This window comes from Condylura cristata, unplaced genomic scaffold, assembly GCF_000260355.1.
Source record: "Condylura cristata isolate star-nosed mole 26May11 unplaced genomic scaffold, ConCri1.0 scaffold00019, whole genome shotgun sequence".
Lineage (NCBI taxonomy): Eukaryota > Metazoa > Chordata > Mammalia > Eulipotyphla > Talpidae > Condylura > Condylura cristata.
This window is the reverse complement of record NW_004567120.1, coordinates 33,425,042-33,436,194: the sequence shown is the minus strand read 5'-3', so window position 1 is coordinate 33,436,194 and position 11,153 is coordinate 33,425,042. Positions and strand designations below refer to the sequence as shown.

The window sequence follows — 11,153 nt, the reverse complement described above, 5'->3', positions numbered from 1 at the left end:
AAAAAACCAATTCTCCGGCACATTTAGTGTTTACACACTCCTGGCTTATCTGCAAAGAGAACATTATTTTGGTTTGCAGTTTTTCTATATTTAATTTTCTTCACCTTTTTAAAAAGATTTATTTATACACACAATATAACTGGGGTAAATGTCAGAGGTGAGGGGGATGATTCACCAGGACAGAGCAGGGAGAACAGGCAGACTGACTGAAATACTCTGCTGAGGGGAGCAGCAGGTGGGTCAGGGGAGGTCTGCCACAGTGTGGGTCACCTCCCTGGCCAGGGATCAAACTCATGGTATGGTGGCTGCAGACAGCCTCATAGTGCTGTGCTTTAACCATTTCGCCACCAGGGAGGGCCCTCTTCACCTTTTATTGATGAATCGTTGGTGGAAATTCTGATTTTAAGAAATCCCATACAGCAACTAAAAAATCCTCAGAAATCTGGCTTGAAGTATAATTCTTTCCTGTCTAAGAGAGGGTAAAGATTACACTTACAGCTGTATCATGAAAAAGCATCATTGCAGTTTATTTTATAATACTTCGAATTTATGAGTAACTTCTTAATTCTACATCAGAAGTCAATTCATCAATACTGAATTTGGAAAGCATAAACAAGACCCGAATTGCACTGGGACTACACAACTCAGCACAGTTCTGGGCACCTTGACTCTAGAACAAAACACTGAAGTACGAATGACAAAAGCAGTTCTTAAGTTGGAGTGCCTGTTCCAGGTGCCAAGGCCCTCCCCAAACTGTATACCAAAAGTTGTGTAGTGGGTGCATACAGATTTCTGAGGGGAGGTTCCTTAACTTTAATCAACTTGTAAAAGGGTCCAAACAGTACATGATTTAATTCTAATGTCTTCCTGCATATATGCAGGAAGTTCACTCTTGCACATCCAAGGGTCAATGTTCATAGAAAGAGGGCAGCAAACAAAAGTAACTTGCAAAGACTGGCTAAGGGAAAACTCCAAAGTGTTACTTACTCTAGAAGTTTGGTAACACCTGGCTTATAGCAGGGAAATGGGGAAATAAGTGCTAACATAAGCTGGAAGCAAAGAGACCCCTATGGGATGTTTCTAGTCCTCTATTAGAAAAACCAAATTTTAGTATGAATAAAGCAATAGCAGCAATTTAACTCAAGGCCAGTTTTCACTGTCTGCATATTAACAACTTAATTTTTATTTCTGAATATCACAAACTTCAATCAGAATACTTTTAAAAAATATTATTCTGCATGCATTTAACAAATCCGACAAAGGACATGTATCCAGTTTATTTGCACTGTAACTATGAAGTTTTAACTGAACAGCCACTTAACATGTATTTAAAATCATGAAGTACAATGAAAACATCAATACATTAATCTGACGGCGCTCTACCCCTATGCACATGTTCATGTGACACTACTGTGATTACCCTGACTAACAGGCAAGATGGAGATGGAGGAGTCTTCCCTAAAAAGCACGTTGAAGGGGTTAAATGTCGTCATCGTCGTCGTCATCACTACTGAGGACAAAGCTGCTGCCTGTGGACAGGGGGCCTTCTTCCTTAGGGTCCCCCACACCACCTACACTCCCTCTCTCATCAGAGTCGCCAAACAGCTTCTCACTGGAATCATCGTCTTCGAATGCATACAACTTGTCGTCGGCGTCTTCATCTTCCTTTATGGCTACATCTTCATCCTCCTTTTCGTCTGACTCTTCAAACAGCTTTTCATCTGCATCTTCCTCCTTTTCATCTGCATCTTCTTCACCCTCTTTTTCATCAGATTCATCATCAAATACCTTCTCATATGTATCCTCCTCCTCTTCCTTTTCCTCCGACTCTTGGTCAAAGTCTCTCTCAGAGCCTTCCTCATCTAACATGTTTTCAGAGCTGTCATCATCAAATTCTGATCTTGCAGAGTCATTTTCTTCTAGCTCTTTTTCAAGAACATTTTCATTAAAATCTTTGTCAGCGTCATCTTCATCAAAATCTTTTCCGAGACCATTCTCTTCAAATTCTTTCTCAGAGCCACCTTCAAAATGCTTTTCACAGCAGTCTTCAGAGTCTCCTTCTGAGACATCTTCTTCAGACTCCTTTGGGGAGCTGCTCTCTTTCCCCTCCTTGTCAGGGCTACCTTCTTCAAACCCCTTTTCAAGGCCATTCTCCTCATAATCATTCTTGAGTCTCTTCTTTTCTGATTCCTTTTCAGGACCATTCTCCTTAGCTTCCTTTTTAGGACTGCCATCTTTAAACTCTTTTCCCACGCTGCTTTCTCCAGATTCTCTTCCAGGGCCGTCTTCATCATGCTTTCTTTTGAGGCAGGCTTCCTCAGACTGATTCTCGAGGCAGCCTTCTTCAAGTTTTTTGGGGGGATAACTTACTTCAGCCACCTTTTCAGGGCCAGCTTCTTTAGGATTTTTTCCTGATGCATCTTCTTCAAATTCTCCATCTTCTACTTTTCCAAATTTCTTTTCCTCTACAGGTTCTTCAAATGCCATGTCACTTATGGCTTCTTGAGCATTCGCTTTAGATGTGCTAGGGTGCTCGGAAAAATGCCTCACTCTGGAAGGTCCTGCCCTTTCTGAAGCACAGACAGAATTTGAACGCTGAAGGCCTCTGTTGGCTTCAGGAGCATTGAGGAAAGCCTCCCATCCTCTCAGCCTTTCCTCCCTTTCTCTTGTGGTTTCTTCCACCTGTGTGTAAGTGTAAACTGTCATTACAATCAGTTTTAGACCAAAAAATTAGTCAACAATGAGTACTTCTAATATCAATAAAAGTACTCTGATTGTTATAAAGCATGTCTTCTTAGGTAACCGAAGCAATTCCCTAGCTTCAGTTTTCAACTTTACATTTAGATTTTCTAGGGTTAAACTGTAAATGAGATCACTTCAATAAATGCTAAACACCAGAGCACTACAGAAATGTCTCATCAAGTAAAAAGTTGGCATTTCAGCTCTGGCTCTAATTTTTAACACAGAAAAGAACAGCAATGTTTTGATTTAAGGAGTTCTCAGTTCTCAGCAATCCTCAAAATTTCAGACTTACAAATTGAAAGACCAAAATATTTTTCTGTTTACCTTCTGCATGCAAAGTATTATTTAAAAGAAGTATTGTTAATAAACAGAACCCGAAACTTAGCTGAAGGATTGCTAGATTAGTAGTTGTTTGTGATGAAACAACTGGTGTTCTTGACAGTTGCAGCATTTACCTGATAATCTGTAGTCCCATCCCAAGCTTCTGCTGTGATTTGACGGCCACCAAACCATCGTCCGTCAAGTGTTTGAATGCAATAATCAGCTTCCTCTGGATCCCTGAAGGACACAGAGGCCACTCCATCTGGGTGTCTCTACAAACACAAGAAAAGGAGGAGGAAGTGGAAGAGGTGGATAAGGAAGAGGAGAGGATGGGTAAGGAAGGGAGGGAGGGGGACCAGAGAAGGAGGGAAAGGAGAGAGAAAGGAAACTGAGGCTTAAAAAACCATACACGCTTGACAAAGTAGCTAAGCAGTAAAGGTTCTACACGTCAGCATTTTCTGTACAGTCTTTTCTTCCCTAGTTGGTTCTTCAGCTGAATCTTGTTTAGCAAGAACCAAACACAATACCTTTGGAAACGCTTCTGCTGACAATAGTCTAGTGAGAGGCAAGAAAGTAAACTTGTTAAGCATTAAGCGTAGATGCAGAAATCAAAGAGCCCTCTAATTAAATCTTGGCTCTGTCGTTCACCAGCTCACTGACCTTGGGCTAGGCATCCAACCCCTAGTTTCAGCCTTCTTATCTGTAAAATGGGTATAATAGCACCCACCTAACTCAAAGGGTTGCGAAGATCAAACGAGAGCACCTGTCAGTAGCTGGTGGCACTCACTCAGTAACTGCTGTCTTTAATCATTCATGTCCATTTGAGAAGTAAAAAAAAGTGAGAAGGGGAACATACGGAAGGATACTCTTTGGATTGTTCTTCTCCAAATTCAGAAAAGAATAACTTACAAGGGGAAATGTGGCCAATAGGAAGCCATAAGATTTCATCCATTGTCCTTGTACTTTTTTTTTTTTTTTTTTTTACATTTGACCAGGTATTCTAAACTGATGAAAAAGAGAACGAATCACATATACAAAGCCCAGCAGAGCCCTGACTTGTAACCCAGGTCCATGGAACTACTGCTAAGAAATGACTCCTACCAGACAGCAGACCAGCTCCATAAAGCAGTCCCCTGGGAGTGGGGGGGGGGGGACCGGACAGATTGCCATCTGGTAATCACTTATTAAGCCAGAAGATTCAATGCTTTAAGGATCCTTTGTCCCAGCCATGAACTTACATCGAAGAGAAGGAGCTTCCTAATTTGTCCAAACTTTGCACACTCTACTCGAAGGTCTTCTCTGATCTCATTCAGCACCAATGGATCATCCTGCAAAATGGCACAGGGTTAAAAGAGGTTTGCCTTTCTTTTTTAGGTACAAATCCCAAGAATCAATTTTCTTGCTTTGTGAAACCAACAAATTACAAAAGGTTTGTCTGCAGTCTACAAAATTTAAGACAAATAAAAATCAAATGCAGTCAGATCACCATGACCTGCTTCTACAGGTGCACCCGCTTGAAGGGGGAGGAAGTGGACAAGTCAGTAGGCAGCAGTGAGTGTGCAGTGGCAGAGAAGGCAGGAAGGGGCATGGAAACCCCTTTACATGGAATCAGACACAAAATCCTCACTGCGGGGTGTCACAAGAGCCATGAGAACCCTTTGCTTTGTGTTTTGCATAGATGCCTATTTACAGAAATGCTGTACCAATACAGAGGTCCCTTTGGTTGAGTAACTGTTGTAAGATTGTTTCTCCTGCTTCCAAGGGTCTGTTTAACTCACAGGGTAAACCTCCCATACATAGATATATATTCTCATCTCCTACCAATTGCTACAGAATCACACAAATGAGGAGTGTTACTTGGCAGTAATAAAATACATTTTCAGCTATTGTTTTCTTGCAACTACAAGTCTGTTTACAAATACTCAAGCAGTTGCTTCTGGTGGTCTTGAGTTCAAGCAGCTCTCCTCCGGTAACAAAAGGATTTAAGACTCCCTATGAGAATTAAGAATCAAGTCCAAGCCACAATAAAGGCTCATAATAAATTACAGCATTGACTTGAATTTCAATTACATACAAAGATACACGTTTCTAGCAGACTTAACACTTTTTAGCAGTTAATCTATCTCACAGGTTTTTATTTTTCTTACCAACTAAAGAGGAATTGTAAAGAACTCCCAAAGCTCTCTCAAAAAACAAAAACTGATAGCTAAAGAAATTGAATTTAAACTCAAAAATATAAAAGTTCTACAGATATGAGACTTTAAAACTGCAGCCTGCAGGATCCTGCATTTCTCCTGCTCTAGGGAGATGACAAATTGCTTCCCAAAAAGTGGTTAAGACCTGAGAGGAATGGAGCATGGCGCAAGCAGTCACTCGGTGAAGTCACACCCGGGCTTCTGGCGCGGGGGTGCGCATGGCTGGCCCCAGAAGACGGGCCCTTCTTACTGAGTTCTGAGCGCCTCACACAGGCAGTCTTTTACACACAGTGAACAGCCAACAAGTTCTTTTTAAGAGCTTGATAAACTAATTCTGCCACTTCAATTACTTGCCAAGGGAAAGCAGAATTTTATTAAAAACAAAATTCTTTCAAATTAGTAAACACATCTTAAATTTAAACATGATTCCACCATGGAAGGGAGAATCTTCTTTCTCTATCAAAGCCTCCAGGTGTCATGGCAGAAGCATCTGAACAGAAAACCTCATCTATAAAGATGCTAAAGAGAAAATATTTACCTACTGGGAGAATGAATAACAGGGAGTTGATTCCACCATTCTCTCACCTTTCCTTCATATAAATGTTGAGGGCTTATTAAAATACAGACATACTGAGGGCCTACTGTGGGCCAGTCACAATCCAAATACTGGGAACGAGGTAGAGCTCCTGTTGGCTTTTTGAAGGAAAGAATATTTGTTAAGTTAGGAAAATCTAAGTCGCTCCAGGTTGAGAGCTAGACTCAAATGCAGTGTCTCGACAGGCAAGACAGGAGGCAGAAACGGAAACAGATGTCATTACAGGATGACTTCAGCTTGCAGAGTTCCAGAGAGTCTGAATTAAATTTCAAGCATTAGGAGCATGGGATGTTTAATCAGTGACCTCAAATCACAGAAATTAATAGGTCACCTAAGAATAACAACAAAACCAACTACTGACAAGGAGGCAGAAACGTGACCAGTCACAGGAGGCTGCGGAGTGGCACCTAGCGGCCCCAGCTCCACATGCCTGTCAAGCCACCTGGCAAGAACAGCTTTTCAAAGAGCAACTATTGTGCATGTGTACATGTGAACTATTTTAACACAGTTTATTATCACTACAAGTCTAAGGTAGCTGTTAGACTTCAAGATTCTTCAGGATTCTCGTCCAAAGACATCAAGCAACATTATAAACAGACCACACAGCTTCCCGATGTCCACAAATGGGTGTCCGGTAAACCCGACCCTCTTGGCCAGGGCAGCGCACAGCAGACCATTCGGGGCCCCTGTAAGGGGACTAAACATTGCCAGCTGACTCTGTTACATGCACAAATACAGCAAGAGTTGGTTGGCTTGCAACCAGATCATTTGTAAATCTGGAATTTTCCATTTTCTTTCCTATGTGTTACTTGTTATCGTTAACTTCAGAATGCAGCAGAAAATAAAGAACTGTTCTTCCACGAGCAATGCCACCGGTCTAGACCAACAGACAGAGGCAGAACACAGCACCCTGCACCCTACCCAATGAGGCAACAATCCCTGTTCCTTAACCCACTCTAGTGGCTCCTCTTGCCTACTCACATTTAGTTGCTGTCCTTGGGTTTTACATAGGCATTGAGGATTAGAAAGTCTTGTAATAACCACTAAATGGTTCTATAAAAATTAGGCCCTGAGAAACAACCTCCACTATAAACATCTGGGGCTTTATTTCATTAAACTGAGACTCTTTTTCTTAAGGCTCAAACTTTTTGGCATCAAAGCAAAATTTTCACTGACACATGTAAAACTGGTCTTCTCCGCTGAAATCAGTCTATTTGTACTACACTCCACATCCACCAGCAGCTCCCACAAACCTTTAATGATTTTGGGCCACCAACTGGGTATTAAAGTCTTACCAGGGAGACGACTAAAAGAACACTGGGCTAAGCCTTGGAGGAACTGAAAACTCAGACTGATTCCTGACTGCACTTTCCTACCCTGACTACTACATCAGCATGTAGGATGTGTTGTGAGAAAGAAGGGGTGAGGGGAACACTGCACTCTATTTTTGTTAAATATTTATTTATGCATACAACAGGGGTGTAGGACAGAGGTATGGGAGATGAGAGGATATACCAGAGACAGAGTGGGGAGCAGAACAGGTGGATACACTGAAATCCACTGCTGAGGGGAGCAGCAGACAGGCCAGGAGAGGTCTGCTGGGCCATGTGAACCACCCCCCTGGCCAGGGATCGAACTCGTGCTGCAGTGGCTGCAGACTGCTTCATAGTGCTGTGCTTTAACCCTTGTGCCACCAGGGTGACCCTTGACTCCCCTAAGGCAAGCATGTCATTGTTCCTGTCACTGTCTCCTACCTCAAAATCCATAGGATGAAACATATTTTTGATGATGACAACTCGCTCATGGCGCATTCGAGATGGTCCGGCTTTTCTCTCAGGTCTCCAATCCAACTGCCTAATGCAACAAAGAAGAAATTGTGAATTTCATTTCCTACTTGCTTGAGGGAAAAAATGAATACAATACTTTATTGAGAATTTAATTATGATATTTGATTCTTAAACAATGATGTGTATTAGTCACCATTCCACTCAGAGAACTCTCCAAAAGAAAAATAATGGGCAGGTAAAAGAAGGATCCAGTATCTGAAATTCCCAGAATAATTTTTTTCCAGGACTGCTGTTTGATTACAAATATTCCAGTGAGATCCTGGGAACTACTGCTTAATTGTACTTACACGTTAAGAGTTAAAAACTGTTCAAGTTATACATTGGTTTTAGGTACTTTATGATTACAAAGAACTCACTGCACTGAAACATGTGAAACTATTCAGTGTTACACCCTAAGTTTTACTCTTACTTGCACAGTATGAAGGTGTCGATTTCACCTTTTCCCACACTAGCGGCAGGACATCAGAAGTACCCGCAGCCAGATGATTCTCTCACTGGCTTATGCAGTGTCAGAGGGCCACTAGAACTCACTCCCGTGACAACGGAAAGCACTTAATGCATTTCTTAAATCTAGTACATTTCAAAAAGCATATTAACCAAATAGAAACCTGATGAAATCATATACAGCAAATATGACAAACCTATCATTTCCAGTTCCTACTAACAAACTTATACACAAGAATTCAAGATCCAGATGTAGCCAAGGTTCAATCCACATCAAAAATGAACTTTGGTACACTAGCCTGATCTGTCTTAGTTAATCTGGTGGTCAACATTTTTCGGAAGAGATGGCTCTTTTACCTTCAACCCCATTAAATAAACATCCCAGAAAATGAAAACCACCATCAAATCATCCTAACGTATATAAAAAGTTCCCAATGATCAAATGATATTCCTTTAAAATAATTTGTAGGCATACTCAGTGGAACAAAACTAAGTGGCTCTTTCAAAAAGGAAAAAAAAAAACCACAAACTTCTGCTGCAGAGACAATTTCTTCTTGTAGTCTTTGCACTTCTTCTTCTTTTTTGAAGCGTCATATTCCCCCTTCAGTTGAAACTTTGCAACCTCAACGTGTAATTTGTAGCCTCTAATTTCATCTTCATCCAAGAGCTTCAAAGCGAGGTCCACAGATTCCCTCTTTATAAAGGCAAAACAAGGTATAGCCAGCAAGTTACACAGTAAAATAAAACTTCAGTTGTGTCAGATGAATAATGACTATACCTGCAATAAAGACTTGTTAACTCCCTATTTTAAGATAAAGAACTCCAGAACATGTATCACAAAAGCTGTGTTGAGGACACAGAGGTCTCCAACCAGCAATGTGAACTTCGGCAAGTTATTTAAGCTCCGTGAGCCTCAATTTCTTCCCCTATAAAGGGAACAGTAATGCCTTCATCGGAGGGCGCAAAGCAAAATTCAGCGAACTGCTTATGTAAAGTTCTCAGTGACTGGCAGATGGTAGATGCTCCACGAGTGCTCATTATTACAAAAGCAGACTTGCCTCTTGGAGCCTCATTTTCTTATCTGCAGAACAAGGCAACCTGCATGAGTTCAATGGGACATTCCAAGTCTGAAATTCTTCTAACACTCAAAGATTAGACTCAAGGAACTTGGGAATAGTATAGTTAGCCTTTCACCTTTTTGTTCAGCAACTAAAACGTAGGTCTGGAATAGACCGAGAACTAAAAGATTACCAATGGCCTGCACGTGAAATACACTGGTGGATTCTGGGGCCTACAGAAATGGAGGGCTGTCAGCCTTACACAAAGTTGAAGACATGAGGACCTAGATCAGAGGAGGACAATTCAACTCAGCTAAGCACAAATACGGAACCTGGAGCAATTAACTATATCTTTTGTAACTTAATTTACTGGTTTGCCAATCTGGGTCACAAATTACACATATTTAATATTTTTATTAAAAATTTTAAAATCCGATCAATCCCCTTATTAATCTGTTCCTAGATTTTTAATAATCTTTGAGGCACTTGCGAAACTCCCAAATTCCTTCCGTGTTAACAATCACATAACGCCTTCCCTACAATGGTCATCCTCATGTGCCACCATCCCCATCATGCTCAAGAACCAGGTCCAAAGTGCACCTCCCCAAAAGCAGTCAGTTTAACCCCACGCCCTTCCAGTCCCATCAGAAGGCTGGGACTCACAACACACCCCTGGTGTTTATACTGCTGTGTCACTCTGATTTTACTTTGCAGTCATTTTCAGCTCCTATGACAAAAGTCTGTCATCATCATGCCTGTTTCTTTTGTACCCCCCCAATAATGTGAAACACAAGCTCCTAAGGTAATGGCTGTTCCAGAAATGATGGCAACCTTGACAACGTGCTCTCTCTGGATAACTTTTAGTGTCATGAATATACAGTTCTGCAAATTTTTTACTCTAAGTTTTAGTATCATGGACACACAGTTCTGCAAATTTGTTACAACCATTTAGTATCATGGACACACAGTTCTGCAAATTTGTTACAACCATTTTCTTTTTTCCATTCAAAAACTATTTCAGAAAGGCAAACATAAACCATCATATTCTTTATGGTTGAATTCAGGCGCCAGAAGACTTCTTTTATAAAGTACTAGTTAGTAAATATATTAAAGCTTTGTGGACCACACTGTCTGTGCTAAAACCACACACCCCTGATGCTGACATACAAAAGCAGTTATTAGATAAATATGTAAATTAACCAGTGTGGTTGTGCCCCAATAAAACTTTATTTGCTGAACCCTGGTTTAATTCACCCCAAGGGGCAAAGAAATGTTACTGCCTTCTTTTCTTTGGGGATTTTTAAAAACTGAATTCATTCTGAGTAAGACTGAAAATTCCTAGGTCTCTGCAATAAGAATTCTTATAATACAAAACAAGTTTGATTTGACAACATATTTTTCCATAGAAAGACCACCAAATGCTTTACCAGTGTGGTACACACAAGCACAAATTGCAATTTCTGTTCTCTTCATACAATGTTTTGAATAGTTCTTAGTTTTGCTTTTCACCTCTACAAAATAACACTCCTGGTTCCTGGGCTAAAAATGGAGATCTGAGCAAATCATCTGATCATGTAACTAACCTTCAAATAACAGCATAGCCCATCACCTTTAAGATTTCCTTGATTATCTTTGTAAAGCTTGACCTTAAATTCTTCTGTTTGAGGATCTCTCATAATAATGCCAAATTTGGACATGAGCTGTATAAATTCATCCACTGTGATGTCTGGAGGCAAACCTGTAATATTAGGGGATAAAAGTTGACAGATACGGCCCTCCCTGGTGCGCAGAGGGTTAAAGCACAGCACTGAGAAGCTAAAACCACTTCCACAAGAGTTCGATTCCCGCCTGCCCCGGAGGTGACCACATGGCGTGGCAGACCTCTCCTGACCTGCCCGCGGCTCCCCTCAGCAGTGATGCAAGCTAGACTCAGCTGCTCCGGTGTGAGTCC

General features: G+C 41.1%; 1 protein-coding gene across 1 annotated transcript in view; it reads right to left on the bottom strand.

The window, feature by feature from the left end:
- Positions 1-521: 521 nt before the first annotated feature.
- Positions 522-11,153, bottom strand: part of HTATSF1 (HIV-1 Tat specific factor 1) — a 13,934-nt gene continuing 3,302 nt past the window's right edge. The window contains exons 4-9 of the mRNA XM_004685958.2: positions 10,786-10,940; positions 8,675-8,838; positions 7,608-7,707; positions 4,302-4,391; positions 3,198-3,335; positions 522-2,682 (exon numbers count right to left, since the gene is read on the bottom strand). Of these exons, the coding sequence (XP_004686015.1) occupies positions 1,480-2,682; positions 3,198-3,335; positions 4,302-4,391; positions 7,608-7,707; positions 8,675-8,838; positions 10,786-10,940 (1,850 nt within the window). The 3' untranslated portion in view covers positions 522-1,479. The remainder of the gene's footprint in view (positions 2,683-3,197; positions 3,336-4,301; positions 4,392-7,607; positions 7,708-8,674; positions 8,839-10,785; positions 10,941-11,153) is intronic.